This window comes from Phyllostomus discolor, chromosome 14, assembly GCF_004126475.2.
Source record: "Phyllostomus discolor isolate MPI-MPIP mPhyDis1 chromosome 14, mPhyDis1.pri.v3, whole genome shotgun sequence".
Classification (NCBI taxonomy): Eukaryota; Metazoa; Chordata; class Mammalia; order Chiroptera; family Phyllostomidae; genus Phyllostomus; species Phyllostomus discolor.
The window spans coordinates 40,175,680-40,197,484 of NC_040916.2; the positions used below are offsets into that span (position 1 = coordinate 40,175,680).

General features: G+C 55.5%; 1 protein-coding gene across 2 annotated transcripts in view; it reads left to right on the top strand.

Annotated features, from left to right (window-relative positions):
* Positions 1-3,664: 3,664 nt before the first annotated feature.
* VANGL1 (VANGL planar cell polarity protein 1) overlaps positions 3,665-21,805 on the top strand; it is a 50,280-nt gene continuing 32,139 nt past the window's right edge. Inside the window, exons 1-3 of one of the 2 annotated variants that reach the window (XM_028502689.2) lie at positions 3,665-3,805; positions 12,781-12,984; positions 19,620-19,752. In XM_028502689.2, the coding sequence (XP_028358490.1) occupies positions 12,914-12,984; positions 19,620-19,752 (204 nt within the window). In that variant the 5' untranslated portion in view covers positions 3,665-3,805; positions 12,781-12,913. Of the gene's footprint in view, positions 3,806-3,858; positions 4,002-12,780; positions 12,985-19,619; positions 19,753-21,805 lie in introns of those variants that run through there. The other variant, XM_036015910.1, reaches the window with a different exon arrangement.

Genomic DNA, 21,805 nt, shown 5'->3' on the forward strand with positions numbered 1-21,805 from the left:
CTGCAGCGCTCCCGGCCTGGGCCTGCCTCCCGTCTGTCACACCCGGCTGCCAGTGTCCGATTGCAGGCTTTGTTTAACTAACAGTGTCACCCAGCAGGCAGAGCTCCTGCGGGAGGGGGAGGGAGGGAGGGGGAGGGCACACCCCGCCCCCACCCAGTCTCCTGTCCTAGTCTGTTTTCCCTCAGCCTGTTACCCCTGACACACCACCCGTGTCCTCTGCTTGTCCCTCTCTCCCCATTAGAATGTCACCTCTAGGCGGGCAGGGCATGGTTTGTTTCCATGCATCCCCGGAGCCTAGAATAGAGGCTGGCACGTAGTAGGTGCTCAGTTAACATTTGTCGAATAAATTGTTGAATCACTGATCAATGTTACTTTATCCAGCTGTGTGTTCCTGGAAGTTAATACATTGCCTGACTTGGAATAGGCACAAAGTATATGTCTTTGAATAAACGAATGGATGGATGAATACTTTGCCAAATTGCTGCCTGTTTTAAAAAGTTCAAACACTAGCGTCGAATTCCAAGTTCTCTACTAACCGGCCACTGGAGTTTGAATCCTCTGTGTCTCAGCATATGCCCTTCCCTGGAGCCCAGCTGCGCCGCTCACTGCCCTTGACCGTGTCGCAGACACGCTTCTTGCCATGCTGCTGCCCAGACTCCACACCGAAATGCTATTCAGCCGTTTTTCCAGCTCATGTTCATGAAGCCCGAGAGATGAGCTGGTCGCTACTCTAACCACTGTCCTTCACCTTTCTGTCCTCAAGGTGAGGGCAGGTTGGCCCTCACCATCCAGGTCCGTGTGATTCTCTCCTTGGTCATGAATAACCCACATTTTAATACCCCATCCCTGGAATCATTAACCTATAAGAACATTACACATATGTACATTTTACAGAAACTGGCCCTTTAAAGAATCGGCACTTTTTTAATTCTTCAAATATTTTGGATGAAAAATTTTCTAATATTTTTCACAATTCCCCTGTTTTTTTTTTTTAAATGGAGTATTGTACACAGAACACCCACCCAGCCTGTATAACTCAAGGTCACGAGGGACCCCGTTACTCTGTGATGCCCCAGTGTGCCAGGAGGAGTCCCTGGTACAGGGAAAGTGTGAGTCCTGGAACAAAACGACCTTCACAGTGACCCCTCTGCAGTGCCCGGGGTCTGCGAACTCACCTCTTGCTCTTTTACTGTGTTCCTCACCTAGAGTGGGCTTAGGAATCCGAGGATGAAGCTTACTGGAAATGCTTGTAAACTAAGTGTAAACAGCATCTAAGTGAGGTATGACATATCCTCTTGTTTATGAAGTCTGTCTGTTTTAAAGCATGGGTTTTATACCGTCTATCTTGTTACCAGAGGCCTTTCTCACTTAGCTCCTGCTTTTCTTGAGGCTGGGGAGATGACTCTAAAAGTGTGCCTTCAGCGCACTCTTCATTTCACGCATCCTCTTCTGCTGCCCACTATTTTCTGTCCATATTTCACGGCTTTTCAGGCAGGTTGCTCCTTGGTTAGATTAGTAGCTTCCCAAGAGCCAGTGGTATTTTAGTCACTCATTCATTTGCGAAGTATGTTTCAAAGCAACTTTGCAACTTCAGTGTAGAAACAGCACCACGGGGTGGTGGGGGGGTGTTTTCTGGTTGGGGGAGCTGGAAAGGGCCTTGGATGAGTGAGAGATGGCGTCTGAGGTGGCCCCGGGAAGGCGGGGAGAGTTTCGGTGGGTAGCGTTCCGGGGTGTGCATGAACTCATGGCAAGTATGGTCATGCTGCAGCCATGAGAACACCCCCTGGGAGGTCCCCCACCTTCCTAGGTGAGTTTGGAAAAAATGGGTAAGCGAGACAAATACATGTGACCTTTATTACTGGTTAAGGTTACAGGCTGGAGAACTTGACTTTGGCCAAGAGCTGAATGGGGCTGACCCGCGACACGCGGGATAAGGGGTCCAGGCAGGCCTCCAGGTGGGACAGACCACTGTTCAGCGCCTGGGAAGTTTTCCAGCTCTCGCCTTTCCGACTCGAATACTCGAGATTGCCAGATAAAAACGAACAGTAGATGGCATTTAAAGCTGAATTTATATCTTAAAATAGAGTTTATTTTACACGACCCTTCTTTCCCACACAAGCACCACATGGGAAGGCAGCTAGACCCACTGAAGTGAGTAAGAATCGCTTCCGCCGAAATTCACCAACGCCCTGCAGATCACGTGGGGGCTGTTCAGAAGCGTGGTAGCTAGAATTGGAAATCCCTGGCTTCCTGGAACTTTGAAGGGTCTACATTTAAACATGAAAGAGGCACATTTTTGTAAAGCTCTGCAGTGAAGCCTGATGGCAGGCTGTGGCGGTGGGGGCGGGGCGGCGATGGGAAGACAGCAGCACATGGAACACTGGATGTCCGCTGAAGAACCGCACGTCCCGGGCCCAGAGCTGGAGGGGGAGCCACGCCGAGGCGAGAGTGAGGGCTCTGGGGGCGGAAGTGCCCCCACCAACGCTAGTTCCGTCCAGGTGGGCGTATGTTTCTCGGACCCGACTGTGCAGCGTTTATTAGATGCTGCCTCCACTCACAGCTGTGTCCTGTGAGCGGCTCGGGGTCCCAGCCAGACCGCAGACTCTCCACAGGGACCCCCAACCCCACCCACACGAGACAATTGAGGAGGAAGGGTGCAACCATTCCTCCCGGTAGCTGACAACTGCGCAGTGCCTACGGGGCACCAGCCACTCTCCATAACCCTAGTGCAGTCGTCCTGCGACTTCACGTGGGACCCTCTCGCTTTTCACACAGGGAGGCAGAGGCTCAGAGCCAGAGGCAGACCTGGAGGAGGCGGGGTGGGAACCTGGCAGCCGGCCTTCAGAGGTGTGCTCTGCCAGCTTCTAGGAGGTGGGTTGGGGTGGGGTGTGTGTGGGGGGTGCGGGGCAGGGACTGCTCTGTTAGCCCAGGAGGGAGAGGTTGGCCGTGGGGGCCGCAGGGGGCCTGAGTCGTGTGTGGTTGTTTGTGGGGCCATTTCCTGGGTGCGTGCGAGTTTAAGTGGGAGTGTGTACACTGGTGGGGGTGTGGATGTGGGTGCACATGATTTTGCTGGTAATTTCTTTGAATGTGTATGTGTGGGGGTAGGAGGCAGGGAGGGGTTAGCCTCTAGACTGTGTGAATATATGTGTTCAGGATCCCATGAGGGCAAACGGGCCCCGGGTTTTGTGCAGTCGTGAGTATGTGCAAGTGTGTGAGCGTGAGGGTGCAAGTATGTTGGGTGCTGGGTGGGGTCAATTCCTAGCCAGGTGTTTATGTGCAAGTGAAAGTGTGTGTGTGCACTCAGTCCCTGGTGTCTGTGTGCGTATGAGTATGCTTGCTCCTGTGTGAGAGAGTGAGCTTGAGGGTGAGAGTATGTTGGGTGCTGGGTGGGGTCAATTCCTGGCCATGTGTTTAAATGTGTGAATGTAGGGTGGGAATCAGTCTCTGGGGTCTGTGTGCGTATGTGTGAATGTGCGTGTGCGCCTGTGAGTGCGTCCCGAAGCGTGGAGTGACACGAGGCGGGGGGGAGACGTCGCTGGTCCCCGCCCCCCGCGGCAGGTGGGCCGGGCCCGCGGCGGGGCCGGCCGCGCTCGCTGCTCTTGGCTAGCGGCCGCGCCGGGCTCGCAGGGCTGGGCTCGGGCTGCGGGGCGGCGCCGGGACAGGAAGCGGAAAGCGGCAGTGCAGCGGCGGCGGTGGCGGCGGCGGCGGCGGGGCTCTGCCTCTACAGGAGCCCAGCGCAGGCCGCAGAGCCGGGGCCGCTGCGAGCCGAGACCGCGGCCGCGGAGCCCCCACGGCCGGCGCCGAGGTGAGTCCGGCGAGAGGCCGGGCGCGGCGGCGGGCGCGGGGCGCAGACCTCGGGCGGGGAGACGCCCCCAGCGCGGATCCCACACCCTCGCCGCAGGACTCAGACTCCGGCTCACCGCTCTCCTCCCGCCTCCCCTCCTACGGACCGCACCCCGTGTGTGCTTCCCCGGATCCCACTCCTCTCCCACCCCCTCGAGGTGCGCCCCTCCTGCTCCTGCTCCGCGCTCCCCGCTGCACCCCACTTCCTTGGGTCCCGGCATTCCTTCCTTGAGCCTCGGACACCCCTTCTCCCTGGCTGCACTTTGGGGTGCGCCCTGGAGGTGCGCGTCCCCGCAGCCGGCAGGGAGTGGCCCAGCGTTCTTGGAGGCACCGGGCGGCTGCTTCGGCCGTGCGGGCCGGGGGCCGGGCGCGCACCCTGGTCCCCACCCCGCCGCGGGGCTCGACCCGGTAACCGCCAGCGCCCGGGGGCCGCCCGGCCCAGGGCCAGAAACCGGCACAGAGCTGGCCTGTGTTCACACCTCGCTTCCAAAATTGAGCCGGCCTCGGAGCCGGGGGGGCGAGTCCGGTGGCGCATCGCAGAGCGCAACAGGCAGGTAGGAGTTTACTTTCAAAAACGCCGGGGTGGAGCAGAAGGCGGCTGGCAAGTCTCTGCCCGAGGGGTCCCGGTTGGAGGAAATCTCCCCGCACCCGGGCAGCTTCGCCAGGGGCAGGACCTCTTTTCCAACTGCAGTCTTTGAACTGCCCCAAGCAACGCGCCCAGAGGAGTGTGAAGCTTTATAAAAATTTAAACGCGTCGGTGGTGGAGGCAAGAGTGGGGCGGAGCCGCGGCCTGGCGGCCGGAGATGAGCTTGGAGTGAGACTTGGAGCCCAGAATTCTCTTGCTCGGTTTTCACATCCTTAAACCAGGTATCCAGCGCGCGCCGCGAAGGTGTTGTGAGCACTTTTAGCTGCTTGTTAAGAGTTGCTAGAGCGCTTTATTATGGTGATAGAGTGGCTGGCACTTGCATTTTGTTAACCCTTCTATGTTTCCGGGCTCTGGTTGGAAATGAATGTATTTTTAGACACTTATTCCAAAGAGCTAGCAAGCTGTAAAGACTCAGGCATTTTCGGTGATGTGTTTAGAAATTTTACATGTTGTTGGGCATATTATAACTTGTGTCGCCCATCAACAGTGCTAATTAGCATTCTCCTTCCTGGGGGTGGGCAGTTTGATTATACAACTCCTAAGCTCTTTAAGTGAGATAGCAGAAACTGCCTGCATCCAGGGAGATGTAATTAGTCATTTTATGTAACCACTAATTAGAGTTTTTAGAGTCAAATTAAATCGATGTGATCTCGTTGGGGCTTTGATTTGTGGGAGGAATCTGTTTTATTTTACAGTTCACAGAAATAACACTTTTCACCTATCTGTGAGCATTTAGCATTTCTCCAAATGTCGGTGGTGTCTAAGTGTAATTAGTAAAACACCCGGTGTGAAACTTACTGTCATAGTGCCGGCTGTGCGACTTGGTTGCGTCTCAGTCTGTAAGTAAAATGGGACAAGAATCCTGAGAATGGCCTATTTGTGAGGACCGCCTACCCCGCAGAATCTTTCCGCTGTTCCGTATGGGAGTGACTGGGAAAAACCATGAAGGGATTTCCTTCCCGAGCAACAAGTCCTGGTCAACCCTGCTCTCTTGAAGAAGAAACAGGCCCCGAGTGAGGAAGGTTTCACAATGGTTGTCCCCGCTTCTTTGCGTAAATGAAACAGTTCCGGTCATCGCTACAGTGCTATCCATTACCGTGTCTCAGAGCACTGGGTCTAGAATTAGACTCTCAGAGCTGGAGCCCCTAGCTCCCGCACTTCCCAGGTGTGCGGCTCGGTACCCTTAACTGTAACGTGAAATTAACCTTTTATATCCCTTATAAGGTTTGGTCCGATAATTAAGTGAGATATTAAATGGGAATGACTTACAACAGCCCCTCCCACATCCTCTATCATCTGTCGAGTGAACTAGCCGTGGTTACGGGACTAGCCGGGTGTGGGCGAGTGATTTGGGTACGGTGCCACGCTCTTTTTCAGAAGGTGGGCGAGAACTGGATCAGGGGGCTCGGGGCCAGACCACGTTTCTCCTAGGGACTTTGGTCTGGTCTGAAGTGTGATGAGAAGGTGCGTGTATGTCCTGCTGTCTTGTCCTCACTGTCCTTCCGGATCCTGCTTACTGGACAGCGGTCACGGGACCCAGCACCGTGGGGTTCACCGAGGAGGTGATCCCCGTGAAATCTGTTCTGCTGAAGCTTAGATGTCTAGCAGGAGGCAAAGGGATTGCTTGAAAACAAATGTACAGCACAGAGCCCCAGACATGGTAACTATTCACAGGTCCTTAGAAACCTACACTGAGCTGGCTGGGGCGTTTTAGAGGTAATTAATGACTCGGGCCCAGAGCGGTTATTCTGGGAAGGTGAGCTGGAATCATTGGCAGGACAGGTAAAATGAGGTTGGCGTTTTCTTTCCTTGTTAAGAGTGGCCCAGAATGGCTCATTTACAAGAGTTCTGTTGTAATGAAAGTATCGTGGGAGTTGTCATAAATGCCACAACCACTGACCCCCACCTCGGTGGCCTGGATGATGAGCTACGGTTCAGGGACCACAGGTTCAGCGACATGTTTTGTAGACCTTGCCCTTGCCCTCCACACCCTCGCTTACAGCCCCGAGGTCCTCCCAGGAAACCCGGGAGAACACACACCGTCTCCTCTGATCTCTGTGATACTCACTCCCGGCCTGGGGACGGGAAAAGGGGGCCTGTACGGAACAGGGTGGAAATCATTAAATTACTTACTTACGGTTGTTGGTCTTCATGAAAGATAGACTATGACAGACCCCCCCCCCCCAAAGTATGTTAAGTTCAATGAAAATGATACCCAAGTCATATGCTATAAAAGGGATTCTAGCTGAGAGAATTTCACTTTGCTGAGGAATGACAATACCCTCACACTTGTGAGTGCTCACCATATACGAGACGCCCTTCTGAGTGATGGTGAGTTATCTCACTGCACAGCCACCTCACTGAGGCCATACGGTAGGTACTGGATGTAACTGTGTTGTTATAGGTAGGGAAACAGGCACAGAAAGGTTGAGTAGCCTGATTTAAGTCGCACAGCTGATAAGTACCGGAGCTGGGATCTGAACAGGGGGCAGTCCAACTACATTGCTTCTCTTCTGAAGTGAAGCTGACTCTAAACCAAAGTATTTAAACTCTCACGTTCCTCTTGAATGCCATACAATTGAACACAGGTATCTTGAGGAGAATGTTGGCCTCTAAACATAGTAAAAGTAATAATGAATAGAGCCAACCCTTTAGCATTTTACATACAATATGATAAAAAGTAAATATTTGAAGTAATGTGCGCAGAATATAGAAACCCAGATGCGCCGGAACCTCTTTTCCTTCGGCCACACCCACTGCGGACGGAGGGGAAGGAGGGCGGTGTCGGTTCAAGTTCAGTGCCAGTCTCTGCACCCCTGGCAAGGGAGCCTGCTGCCCTCCAAACTAGAGTTCCCTTAATGACTTAATAAGCTCTAGGCAGAGCTGTGGGTACTTTTATAATTTCCTTTTCACGAAGGTTAGCTTCTGTTTACCACTGTCATTACCGTAACATATTATTTCCCTCCTATGGTTTTCGGAGTGCTGTGTTCTCCGCTTAAGTAGTAGGTATATTCTGTGTGCATGAACATGACTTTGGGGGAAGATTCTCTTCGAGGCCATCAATCTTCGCTTTGCTTTGAGTAAAGGGCGGTGAAGGTGGTTCTTCTGGTCATTTTCGCCTGACAGTTCCAGAATTGAAGATCCTGCCACTCAGACGTGGCCTGTGCACCGTATCAGCGCCGCCCTGGTGGCCGCGGTGAGGAGCTGCAGCCCCGTGCTGGTGGCAGCCTCCCGCAGTGCCTGCAGCGCCTGAGGGCGAATGTCCTGCAGCAGAGAGGGGGTGCAGCTGCTCAGGGCACCTCTGAAGCAGAAATCGCGCCTCTGAGTGAGACAGGTGTGTGGGCGGCAGGACAGCTCCACCCCTGGCCCTTGCGTCCTCACCGCTGCATCTAATGCCTGCACCTTTTCGTCTTCTACAAAACTGGACATTTAAACCGGACCATCTCTAAGGTGTCTTCCCCAGCACATGTGTGGGCTGTGCACGGCCACAGAAACCCTCCGTGCAGCCCACGCGGAGCACCCGGCGGGGCCCAGGGGCTGGAGAGGCGGTAATGAGAGGGTTGCTGCCCTTGCAGTGCTTACCGTCTGCTCAGGAGCCGGATGTGAACTAATCACTCCAATGGAGAACAGGACATCATGGTATAAAGTGAAAGTCCGGGCAGCGGTGCACCGGGGTTGAGCAGGGAAGTAACATTGTGCGGTGAGTTGAAAGATCACACTGGCCGACTCCTGCTGGGCCCCAGTGCAGTGTGGGTCGGGTCTGGGGTTCCAGACTCCAGGACCCTTCAGAACCTGTTATCTGCCTCCACCCCATTCAGGCCAGTCCAGCAGCCTGTCAGTCAGTTTATCACCCTGGGGCTCTCGTTCCTTTTGACAACTTTATTATCTTCCTGCTAAGGTGGCCCCCTGACCCTGTCTGAGTTCCACTAATTTCTTGTGCATACAAGGAAACTGTCTTGTGAATATATCGTCGGAGTGATAAGCTTCAGGATGTGCTTTTCTGTTAACTACATTGCCCCTTCTGACCCAGGGTTTTGCTTCCCGCTGTCTCAGTTACCTGTGGTCAGCCACTCTCTGAAAATGCTAAACGGAAAATCCCAGAAATAAGCCATTCATAGGTTTTAAGTTGCATGCATTCTGAGGGGTGTGATGAAATCTCGCTCGATCCCACCGAGAAGTGAATTATCCTATTGTCCAGTGCGTCCCCGTTGCAGATGCTGCTCGCTCCTTACTCGCGTAGTGGTCGCGTGGTGGCCGTAGTGGTCAGCTGGCGGCACCCAGCGCCTATGTCCAGTGGCCGTGGGTTTCCTTCTCAGCGTCTCATGCGCCTCATTTCCTCTCATCGCAGGGACACGTGTCGTCTCACAGCGGCGCAGGGAGGAGAAGGCCGAGTACGGCCCAGTGCGGTAGTCCGAGAGGGACCACATTCACATGCTCTTGTTATAGTACATTGTCGTAATTGCTCTATTAATTATTCGTTATTGTTGTTAGTCTCTTACTGTGCCTAGTTTATAAATTAAACTTTCTCATCGGTATATATGTATATGAAAAATCGTAGTACATATAGGGTGCGTTACTGTCTGTGGTGTCAGGCACCCACGGGGCGTCTGGGAGTGTGTCCCCCGTGGGGAAGGGGGGCTGTACTGTGACTACTGTACATTGAAGCGCCTACATTGGCTTTTAAAATGAGCTCGCCCTGGGTTTTTGTCGCTTGGCTGCCTGTTGCTGCTTCTTCATCCCCACTCGGACCGCGGACAGGAGTTCACCGTGTGGTGCAGGAGAAGGGGCCTGGGCCCTGCGTAGACTGGGTGGATTCAGCGAGGAAACCTGTAGGCTTGGTAACAGGTTAGCCCTGGAGGAGTGGGTGGCTGAGAACCGGGAGAGTGGGGGCGGGGGAGGAGCCTGGAGGACCGAGGGCTCTTAGTGACAGTGGGCCGCCTGGGAGGAAGGGGAGAGCGAGCATTGAAGTGGCACCGGGGTGGAGCCAGAGGACCGATCAGATGATGACGTCACCTGGCAGGGGATGTGGGAGAGGGTAGGCCAGGCCAGTGGAGGACAGGTGCAACGGTGGTTGGCGATGAACCCAGGGCAGCAGAGGCCTGAGTGGGACCCGTGCACTGGGGACTCGGCCTTTTGGTACTTGTTGGGTGCCCTTGTGTCCAGGGTGTCCTGGGGGCAAACAATAGCTCTTGTCTCCGCATCTTGCACTGGGGTAGATCCATGGATGGAGAGCCGTGGGCGAGTCTGCGTCTTTAGGGACGCTTTGATGGGGAGACGGGAGGGCGTGTTGGAGGAATGGCATCAGTGCACTACAATGGACAGTGACCTGTGCCATGTGCATTGTCCTTGCTGTGTCCCTAGCTTTGCCAAAAGGGTCCCTAGATGCTTCCCACACAGGGCGGTGGATGAATGAATAGGTGGACAAGATCTAGGGGACAGAGGACAGGATGTGATCTTTGGACTAGGCTCGTGCCCATCACCGGCCAGCCGAGAGCTGTTTCGGGGGAAAGGGTGGGGGATGGGGTGACGACGGAGAAGGGAGAGGCAGCGCACACAGACCCCGCCTTCGCTAAGTACAGGCCAGAGCTGTGGGAGGGAAGCTGGACTGGGTCAGCTGGTAGGGTTAGGTAGAGCCTTTCCCAAAAGGAGCCCATGGTTTTCTTTGAGGGACATGCCTGGAGTTGCCTTAATGGATGGCCAGGATTTTTAATGAGGACGGAGAGTGACGTCTGCTGGCAGAGGAGGGAGAGGGACGGCCCTTGGGTTTCCAGGTGCCGGAGGCTTGACGTGGGCAGGCTCCATGCGTGTTCACAAGCAGCCGGGGGAGTGATCCTATGAGGTGGCCTCGTTTTACAGGGGGAGAAGCAGACGCCCGGGGTGGTGGACATCTGCCCCATGGTGGCACCGCCAGGGGGCTGGAATGGGATCAGCCAGGCTCTGGGGAGGTGGGCCACTCGCCTCTGAGACCCCCAGCAACAGTTAGCAAGAGTTGGCTGGAAGTTGGGCTGGAAAGGGCAGTCAGGAATGATGGATTGGGAGGCAGAGAAAGTGTAGGAGTTGTGGGTGGTGAATTCTGAATGTGGAAGAGGCAGTGGGGGTTCTGGGCGGAGTGGCCCGTGCTAGAACGCGCAGGTCAGCAGAGAGCAGGGCCTTCAGGGAGAGGGGCTGGTTCGGGGCAGGCCCGCGGAGCCTGGCTCACCTCCCGGGGTAGCCTGCCAGGGACGCAGCCGCAAAGCCCTGAGCAGAAAGGAACGAATCCCAGGCGCTGAAAGCTCATTGAAGTTGCTCGTGGGAATGGTGCGGGGCAGAGGAGGGAGAAGACAAGATGAGTGTGCTGGCGAAGTCTTCTAGGAAAAGTGGGAGTAGGCCTAAGAGCAAAACTAACATTTTCTTTCAAAATGCCTGACATTCGTTTTCACACTTACGGTTGCCCCAGAAACAGGGGCCTTATTTCTGCTTAAGGGACGAGGAGACCCGAGGCTTAGTGAGCAGGGGGCTGAGGTGCTAGCCCAGTGCCCTCTGACTGCAGGTGAGCTGCAGGTGAGCCCCCAGGTGGGAAGGCAGCGCAGGCCCCAATCTGCCCGCTCCTTCCCCAGAGCTTCCCTCTTCCTGGGAGGAACAAGGGGACCTCGGGTTTCAGTGCCGGACCTGGCGTGCCAACAACCGTGACTTTGTTTACCTAGAACATGCTTGGGGCCACTGCTGGGAGCGTTCACACTTGTGTAGCTTATTTCTTCCTCCTGTCAGACACATTTTACCGATGCCAGTTCAGAGGGGTCGAGTATTGTGACTGCAGTCACACAGCTAATAAGCCAGTGAGAGCTGGTTTGGGGACCCAGCTCCAGATTCTGTATCATCCAATCAACCCCGTGAAGACGGTGGCTCCCCGATTCACCCTGGTGTGACAGAGGGGAAACTGGTGCCCAAGGCCGGGGGCACGTCCCAGGCTGTACTAGACGGGGAAGAGCCCTGGCCAGAACCCCGATCAGTCTCTGCCCGCCTGGGGCCCTTGTCGGCAGAGGACATCCAGGACCAGGGAAGCTGGCCCTGGACCACCGACCCGGGAGGGGAGGGGGGAAGGCGTCCTTTGAGGGTGGGGGCTGTGGCGGCTCAGGGGACTCCCTGCACACCTGCAGGTGGTTGCTGGGGTGGGGGTGGGGTGGGGCGGTGACCTCCCCCTCAGCAGGGACGGGGCCTGCTGTTTGCAGGTCCTTTGTTGTTGTCTTTGCACTTCCCTCGATGGCTCTGTTTGCAGTTTCAGCCTCCAGGGGCCCTGAAAGGAGGAGCCCCGGAGGGCGGAGACCTGCCCTGGGGTGATGGCCGCAAGGGAGGGGCGCCACTTGCAGATCTCAAGTTTTCTAGAAGTTAGCGTGTGGGGTCCAGGAGTTTCCTTGGAAATGTTTCTGATTTATTTTTATGGCCAAGCAATATCCAATGGAGATGTGGGAAAAGACCTAGGAGCCTGCAACTCATCAATCACCTGCTCTCTTTTTCTGATGTCCCTCTTCATCCTTATCTTTCCTTAAGTGATTTTATAGCCTCGTAACTGCAGGGTAGCAGGGTGGGTCTGTGCACGGCCTGGTGCCGTAGCCGCACTTGAAACCTGCCGGCCGTCGTAAAGGCCTCCACTCTGCGCAAATGTCATTTTAAGCAGCTGTGTGGTCTTTCTGTGGGTGGATAAACCTCCTCCCCTGTTTGGGGGGCATTTAGATTGTTTCTAGCTTTTTACTGTTACAGACAGTGCAGTAATCATTGTTTTTCTTTCAAAAAGAAATTAGTTCCCTCACATAAATCCTCAGGAATTTGGGTTTCTGGTTTGAAGAGACTGAGAACTTTTTTTCTTTTCCTTTAAAATTGGCCTTTGGAAACTAGGAGCAGACCCCTTGAAAGTGACTTCCTTGCGTATCATTTTTGTAATCGGCAGACTGGCAGGGGGTGCTGGGCCTGGTGTCTGGGGCTGTGGGGAGACACCTCCCCCAGCCGGAGCCTCTGGGGGCCAGGCTGTGTCCCGGAAATGGCCCCGGGCCAGGTGTCACTCACCTCCGTTTTTCCTGCTGCTGTGGTTGGGGGCAGGGGGGAAGTTTGCGTGCCAGTCACCTACCTGTCTCCCTCCCTCTCAGGAGCCGGGGGAGCTTGTTGCTGCATGAGTGGAGCCTTTAGCGTCCAGAAGCTTCCCTCCCGCTCACTTGTTCAGTGATGGGGACCCCAGAGGAGGCGGTTGCTGTCCTTTAGCTTCTGGCCCTTTAGGTTGGCTCTGATGGTTGATACCTGTCCCCCCCACCTTTCCCCAGGATTTGTTCCTGTTGAAGAGCGGCTCCTTGATCCCCAGATGCTTTGAGGTTCCCGGAACCTAGTCGGCGAAGTTCTCTACCTCCACGGAGAAACAGGAGCTGTTCCTTCATCCAAAGCAAGCTGTCCACTGCTATGGATACCGAATCCACGTATTCTGGATACTCTTACTATTCAAGTCACTCGAAAAAATCTCACCGGCAAGGGTATGTAAGTTGTGGACGGTCCCGCCTTCCTTGTTGGAGACACTTGCAGGTCGCTGGGGCATGCAGATTCTTTTTTCAGGCCCGTCAGAGGTGCAGGGCCGTGGGGCTGGGCATTCGGGCCGTGGGGCTGGGCGTTTGGTCTGTGTGCGGGAGCAGTGGAGCTCGAAGAGCATTCAGCACGCACAGGGCGTAACCGCACCACCACGCTGCGATTTATTGCTTCCATTACAGTTGATGACCTTAATTTCTCACAATTGACTTTAAATTAAAGTTTCTCTCTGCAGTGGAAATGTTTCTTCACTTCCAAGTACTTCTCATAGATGGCAGTTCTCCCAAAGCTTCAGGAAGAATGGAAATGGAAATTTTTTAAAAGCCGTGTTAATTTGTTGCTTTTCGGCCAAAGCTGCTGCCTCGGTCCATTTTGCGTTTGCCACGAGGCTTACCCAGTGAGGGGGGAGGGGCCTGGCGCCTCCTTCCCTCTGACTGGTCTCCCCACTGAACGGACTTGGGCTTGGAAAATGCTGTCCTGGGTGCTGCACGGGGGGCTAACCCCTCCCCTGAGCAGAAGGTGGTGGGGCGCCCCAATGCTCACGGAGCCCGCCGGGCTTGGCGAGTAATGAGTGACTGAAGAGGAGGCACCGTGCCGCTTGAGGCTGCGGGTGCTAAAACTTGGTGCCGCCACGCCTTCAGACTCATCTGTGAAATGGGTACAGCAGTCGCCTCCTTGCAGGGTTCTTGAGATGTTATTCAATGGTGCATGTAAAGCTTCTGACACAGCACATAGTAGGAGGTCGCTGGCCAGTAGTTGCATCAATGCCGTGAATGGCCATGGCATTTCAGCCCCAGAGTCAAACGCCCCATCTGGCCACTGCCCAGAGGCCCACAGGTGGCCCGGCCCTGCATGGCCCGAGCAGGGTGACTGATGTGTCCCTGACTGAGCAGGCGCTCATACGAGCAGCTGAATGCAGATCCTCACGCAGGGAGGGGCCCGGCAGGGGTTCTCCCGGAAGCCAGGAGGGTCCCCCACGGGGAGGGGGCTGAATGGGGAGGGGGCTGGACACTGACGGGGACTGGAGGGGACGCTCGTTTCTCTGTCATCATCCTTCTGTGCTCATCCCGTCTCCCACGGGTGTGCACTCTGCAATTAAAACTCTGAGTGGGATAGAGAAGGGTGAAAGAAGGGTTTTGAAAGACACTTAATGACGTATAAATGTGTTCACAAGGCCGCGCTATCAAAAACAAGGTCCACCTCTTCTCACGTTGTAACAGCTCTACAGTCTCACGATGCGGTGGGTGTGAACAGGTCGGCTGTGTCGGTGTCTGGGTTACGAGGGATCCGAATCTGCCCCGGAGGTTACGAGGGATATGGGTGCTTTACTTTCAAACTTGCACAATTTTCTGAGTCTCCGTGCGTTGCTGTTAGAATCATGAAAACGCAGGGCAAGGACGTAGGTGGGCCTGTGTGGGAGCCCAGGGGAGCCCCAGTGAGGAGGGGGGTGCTGCCGCAGGTTTCCGCCGCCAGGCGCAGTCGCCAAACTCACTGTGAAATACCAGGAATAGCGCTGTCAAAGCAGCAAATCCTCGGGCCTGCTGGGAAAAGCTGTTCCTGTCCGTGTGCCCGGCTTCCCTTTGCTACACCACAGGATGCACGTCGGAATTTGGGGCTCTCTTGGTGTTCGGCGATGAATAAGGGGGACCCCTTGCAGTGTTCCGAGGGGGGCCGTCCCCGGTGCCCTTTATCTGCACGCGAGTCCTGGCTGCCACGCCCCGGGGCCCCGGCTGTGCTTGGCTGTTTTCTCGGGCCTCTGGGGGCACCCAGAAACTGATACAGAGCTGCAGCAGTGCCCTTGTGGAAACTGAAAGAGACGGGAACTTTCCATGTTAGCAGCACGCAGACCTCTCAGCGCCTTCCCCGACCCGTGTGGAAAGCACTTAGCAAATGATACATAATACAGGCTGAGACTTAATAATAAATTGATGGAGGAATGTCACTGGGGGCCGATGTGGGACAGCTCTGGTGCAGGGACACCATGTGCAGTGCGCTCCTGGATCTTGGGAAGCAGGCAGCGCCCACACACGGTGAATTCTCTGCCTGCGGCGTGTGGGACGCCGTCGCTGTGGGGCCGAGGCTGCCACTCTTTGTCAGGACAGACAGGACACGAAGCAGCGACGGTCCCCTTCCACTGGCCTGAGCTTACCCTCGTCGGGCATTTGAATGGAAGTGCGGGAAAGGGGAGGGGCCTGGCTTTGGGGGGTAATTTTAGTAGAACTGTGGCCCAGAGAGGAATCATGACGCACTCCAAACGTGATGTGCCTGATGACGCTGCGACCGACTTTGCAGGAGGGGCTGGGTTCCGAGCAGATGACAGGTGACTCTCTTCTAGCAAAGAGGGCAGTGCCCTGGCTTTGTGATGTCTGTCATCCCCAGAGGGTGTCCGGTTGAATTGCTGGGGAAATGGCACGGCCTTGGCCGACCTTGCCTACCCTGTGGGTCTGGCGTACCGGTTCCCTGAGCTGAGTACAGCAGCGGCCAGCCGTGGTGGGGACCAGCGGGCGAGTGCCCTCCGGGCCCTCAGTCCTCTCCTGCGTCCTCACAGCCGTCCCACAGTGGTGGGAGGCGGTGCCCCCATTGACCAGCTGGCGAGACTGCGGCCCAGGGGCACCGAGATTTGCTTGAGGTGCCCAGGCTGGTGGGCACCTGCGGCAGGGATCAGGCCCGCTTGTTGGCTCTTTGGAAGCCTGTGCTTTTTCCCTGGGCCGGGCAGGAGTCAGTGGCAGGAAAACAAATGGAAAGGAAATGAAGAGTAACTCATGTGACTCATGTGCCAAAATGCATTGTCCGAAATAGGGCTGCCCGAACGGAGGGGGCTGGGGCCTTTGTTCCCAGGCTGCCCGGACTGAGCGCGAGAGGAAGCAGCCAGCCAGGCCCCGCCGTCAGCCAGCGGAGGGAAAGGGCAGGTAGTGGGTGGTGGTGAGAAGGAAAGGGAGGGGCACCTGGTGGGGCCAGCTTTCCCCAAATAGAAAGAGCAAACAACAGCCATAGAGCCAAAGCCGCTTCCCAGGAAATGCAGCTGCAAGTGGGACTCCTGTGGGACTCGATGGGGAAGCTGCTGGGCTGAGGGTCCGTTTGCAGCAGCTGTCAAAGGCTCAGCTCTAAAACCACCTGGGGAGATGCGTTCATACACACACAAGTACAGACCCATGCCGTGCCCTCGCCCGCTCTGCCTGCCCCTCTTGCACACACATGTGCACAGATACACTCATCTTTACTCACACAGGCAGAGGTTGCATGGAAACAGACTGAGAGAGGAGGATACCAAGACTCCTGTGGCTGACACACCTGTTCAGCAAAGGCACGCAGGTGATCCAGACCGCTTGGAGCCGGAAAGCGCCCGAGTGTGCCTGGGCCTCTTTCAGTGGCTTGGTCTCCTCACTCCCCTGGTCTCCGGCCCGTGTCCTCTGACTGGTCACCACGGGGGAGCCCTCTCCCAGAGGACTCTCGGCCCTTCCTTGGAGTCACGGCATCGGGAGCGGTTGGGACGGACTCTGGGGACCTGTTGCACCAAGGCGGCCACGCTGTGGCTGTAGCTCTGTGAACTGGAAAGCACCGACTGACAGTGTTTTTGCTGGACTTGCGTATTTAGTGTCGGCTCAGACCCCCTGGGGCAGCCGCACAGGACCAGCGCCTCCGTAAAAGCCGCAGGACAGTTCTGGCTCCCCGGACAATAGACAGTAGATGGGACCTTCACATCTGCCCCTAACTTGGCCGTGGCAGGGAAGCCCTTGCCGCCGCTGGGTGTCCCTGTGTCCCGATGCACGCGCTGCCCTGAGCCTTTCTCCCAGCCTCACCCCCTGAGGCTAGTTTAATGAGGAAGCCCCTGGACCTTGCGACATTGTACAGCTGAAGGTTACACCTATGGCTCTCTTGATTGAGCCCCTGCTGTATACAGAGCATTTCATACACAGGCCAACTTCCAAGCTTTTAGTCCATAAGCTCCCCTCCCCCAGGAGGATTCGGTGGGGGGAGCGATTAGGGGAACGATCCCTGGATCACCTGGGGCGCTGGTGGGAAATGCTGATTCCTGCTGTCTCCCTCCCCGAGGAATTCTCGGAGGGTGGCGCCAGTGAGTCTGTACCCAGATCCACACCCCCGGGGACTGCTCTGCACACTCCGGTTGGGGAGGCACTGGTTTAGGGTTTCTGGCGCTGGGGTTATCAGATAATGGGCCCTTATCTGGTTTACCTCAGATGTTACCAGAGCAGCCGATAGACGGTGCTTCTCTTTCGGGTGCCGTTGGGCCCTTTACAAGCCAGGCCGAGGGGTGGGTGGCGGGACAGGCTGTTTCCAGCCCTGGGTGGCTCCCCCCACCCACTGCCGCCCTCTGCCTGGCAGGGTCCAGGCTCCAGGAACCGGCACTCAGAAAGCATTTTGATTTCCAGTGGAATTTGTGCTGTCACAGGATGTGACCCCTGGGGCCCGTGGATAGATAGACGGGTTAGGGGAGCAAGTGACTTTACTGATGGCGGAGAGAGTGACTCAGGTGAGAGCAGGTGGGAAAAGGGGAAACAGTAAAGTGGAAGGGGGGGCTGCTGGGTCTGACCTGGGGGTGGGGGCACCCCGGGGAGCTGCAGTTCTAGACCCTGAAGAGTTCACTCTGGCTCGTGGGAAGTCTCGCCTGAGTTGCTTATCATTTCCCACAGGGAGTCGGAAGTGATTATTTTTGGCAGCCCAGGGTGTTGTGCACTCTGTGCTCCCCAAGGTCACAGCCTGGCCATGACTCCCAGCCAGCAGCAGCCTCAGAGGCACATGTCACAGCTGTGGTGGCTGGTCCAGCACAGGGTGTGGGGAGGAGCCGTCAGAATATTCATGCGGCAGAGCCTTCCTGTGGCCCCGCAGATCCGTGGGGCATGGTGCGGTGTCAGACGGGGTAGCCGGAGTGGGTCTGGGCTCAGAGCCTGCCCTGACACTCACTGTGACTCTGGGAGTCACGTAGCCTCTTTGAGCCCCAGTTTCCTAGTCTGTAAAATGGGGACAGGAATACTGGCCTCATAAGATCATTGTTGGGTTGGAATGAAATTAGTGCAATAAAGCACGTAGTAAAGCACTCTAAGGATTGGGAGGGGGTGGGGGTGGATGGAGTGATTGGCCTTCACCTCTCAGATCTCCCGGCTGTTTCTCTCCCTGGTTGCCTGGTTAAAATAAAACGCCCAGGCTGATCAGAATACACCTACTCCTAGACTCTGATTTACAATAGATTGTGATGGTCACCCATTCAGAGATCAGAGACGCTATCACCCGAGGGGTCAGACGCCTCCCCGCTCTCTGGAGGACTGAACCAAAGCCCGTCCGAGGGAGGCACCGACAGGGCAGGAGCTGGAGCACAGGCAGTCTGCGGGGTCTGTTAGCTAAGCGGTAGGTTGCAGGAGATGCGCGATGGAGGGAAGGGGGCCTTCCCAAAGTCAAGTCCCCATTCTTTGCCTTGGATGAGCAGAATCGCTGTAATCATAGCTACTGCCTGTTGAGCCCTGATTCCACGATCCTGTGCTGGCTTCACCTGCTCTGTCTACGTGGTATCACCATCATCCCCGCCTCACACACGAGGAAATGGAGGTGTCCGGAGGCTGAAGAACATGTGCAGGGCCGCACATCTCGTGGGGGCAGAGCTGAGGTCTGAGCGTTTGTCCCCACGGTCAGCGCGCGCAGTGCTTCTGCCCCGCCGGGGACTCGTGGGAAGGAGGGTGGTGGGGGAAGGAAGGTGGGCTGAGGTCAAGGCCGCCTGTGGGACAGGAGGTTGAGGAACATGCATTTGGCCATTGAGGGGCTCCTGTGGTTGTGCTGACCGTTCCCAGTCGGGGGCCGGAGGGCCAGTTCCCGTGGGTTGTTGATGCCCAGGTGTTGACCTCTGAGCTTTGCAAGGCGATTGATTCCTTTTGCAATTTTGAGAAGGACCCATGGCAGGGGGCTCTTATAGCCACCTTGGGGGACCCCCCCCAGAATTAATGTGATGCAGCAGCCTGCTTTCCTTTGGAGGCCTGAACACACACACACACTCACATGCATGCACACACACGTACACACAAATGCACGCACACAGAGATACATACACACATAGACACACATGTGCACACCATGGTGTCATCCGACCTAGCTTTTGTTTGTTTTTAGGGGTGTCGTTGGGTTCACCTAGAATTGGTAGGAATGCCTTTCAGTTTGAATTTGCAGGAATGAGAAGAAATGGTTCTCTGCGCTGGTTTAGAATTTCCTTTCTTGTCCGAAGGTGTAGGGTGACAGTGTGTCCCAGATTTTTTTGGATAGACCCAAGCTGGAATATTGTGCAGGGTTGTCCTAACACAAGGTCCTAGAAGATAAGTCTAGTTAAAAAGCAAACCAAGGCCATCATTTTACAATACCAATGTGCTTTAGCTACACATTCTAAAGTTTGCTGTTTTAGACTATGAAAAAATATGGTCATGGAAAGGAAATGCTAAGTAGGGAGAAAAGATCAACTTACTCTTTGCGGGGGGCAACTGTGTGTGTATGATTTTCCTAACTTCAAAATGAAATGTACAGTCTATTTTGAGAAGAGTTCATTAACTGGGGAAAAATGTGCTAGCTGATTATCTTTCTTTTTCAGGGAAAGAAACAGAGAGAGACACAAATCACCCCGGAATAAAGATGGCAGAGGGTCAGAGAAATCTGTCACCATTCAAGCGCCCCCCGGAGAGCCACTGCTGGCCAGCGATGCCACTCGGACGGAGGAGGTCCAGGTGAGGATCAAAGGCAGCCCGTAAGCACGCTGCCCTAGGTCGGGGCTCCTTTCGGTAAATGTTTTTCTAAGCCGTGTTGCAATAGGTTCTCTTGGGTTTTTATCTTTATTTTTCCAGCATGTTGATTAGTTTATCTACGACCCGTGGTTTCTTGTTGGTCTGAGGACAGCCTGTCCTGCCATTGGCTAGCTTGGGGATTCTTCTGAAGCGTGATTGGCGGGCTTGCTTTGAATGGTGTTGAAAGGACACCAGTGAGGCAGACCTGGGGCAGAGGAGGGAAAAGTTAAGGGCTGCAGCCTCTGGAGACTCCCTGCAGTGGAGCCGGATACACCAGGGAAGGACACGCCTTCCCGAAGCACAAGTCGTGTGGGGAAGAAGAGCAGGGTGGCGGGGACAGCCCAGACAGAATGTCACAACTGGCCATGAAGTGAATCCGGGGGCTACGTGCCTAGATGCCTGGTAGACATCTGGAAGACATGGGTGCGTAAAGTAGGCCCTGGACACACTAAAAGGCAAAACATAGCAGGCAGGTGTGGGGATGAGCAGCCACCTCTGGCGCCCACCGCAGTGTCGGGCCGGGCCAGGGGCGGGGGCGTCCGTGCTGCCCTGGAGACTGCATTTCCTCTGTCACTCACGGGACAGCAGCTCCTCAGCCCCAGATACATCCTCCTGCCCACTGACTCAGGGATTCTGCCGTGCGCCTTGCCATATTTAAGAAAAGCTGGAAATCAGGATTTTATGTGAAATCACCCAATTTTTTAAGTGCAGTTGACCCGTGAACAACACGGGCTTGAGCTGTTGAGGATTTTTTTCATTAAGTAAGTACAGTCCTGTAAATGCATTTTTCCCTTCCTTATGACTTTCTTCATAGCATTTCCTGTAGCTTACTTTATTATAAGAAAACAGGAAGTGATACACGTACAAAATGTGTGTTAATCCACTGTTCATGCTATTTGTAAGGCTTCTGGCCAGCAGTAGGCTGGTAGTAGCTAAGTTTTGGGAGAGTCAAAGCTGTACGCAGGTCTTCGACCGTGCGCGGGGCGGGGGTGTCAGTGCCCCTCACCCCCCATCGTTCAGGGGTCAGCTGTATTGGTAGTTTATGAATTTTCTGAGCAAAACATTCTACGGGTTCTTCTCTCTGGGCCCCCACTGTCTGGCAGCCCACCGGAGTTAAGTAAACATCTGAGCTGCACTCAGAAACACGGTTGCGTGTCCTTCACGGCTCTTGAAACAGGTGCCTGTCCAGCCTCGGCCCCCGGCCCCCGAGGCACGCACACACGGCTGTGCAGACGCGGGACTGCGGGTAAATCCGTGTGTGCCTGTAGGTGTTGGGTGTACCCGGCTGTGCGCGTATGAGCGGATAGATGGACTGAACTGAGAATTCCCCACGTAGACAAGGTGCTCTCGGAACCCCCAGCCGCAGCAGGGGGACGGGTGTGGGGTTTGTCCAGGGATGAGTCCGGGTCTGTAGTTCAGGGTCGGAGGGGTGGAGGGTGGTTGGATGGGTGGGGCCAGTCCTGACAGTGGACCTCCCTTAGGTGCTGCAGGGGGTGGGTTTCCTTCCAGACGTGGACCCAGAGGTGCTGGTGTTCCATACGGAGGCATTTCTCCTTTGCGGCTTCTGTGCGTCTGGTAGCTGCGTCGGGAAGCTCTTGGTGTTTACGCCAGGATGATGACGCGGCGGGAAGAGCGTTGAATTGGGCCTTTGGAGGCTGTACCTCTCAGTAGCGTTGGGACCTTGGGCAGTCACCGCCTTGGGGGGCCTCCGTTTCTACACTGAAAGTCTGGGGGCTTGGATTAGGGGATCTTAGATCCTTTCGCTGTTCTAAGAATCTCAGGCTTGAGAGTGCCCTTTGGACATCCACCTGTTTTCGGCACAGACGCGCCCACATTCTGAAAATGCAAAGGGGGTTTAGGGAGCGTCTCTTTGGCAGGAAAAAAGGCGAGTGGCCAAATCAGAGCAGCGTGGTGGTCAGCAGTGTGACCGCAGGACACTACTAGTGCTTCCAGTATTGGTGACCAACCGGATATTACACCCAGTGCGGAACGTGGA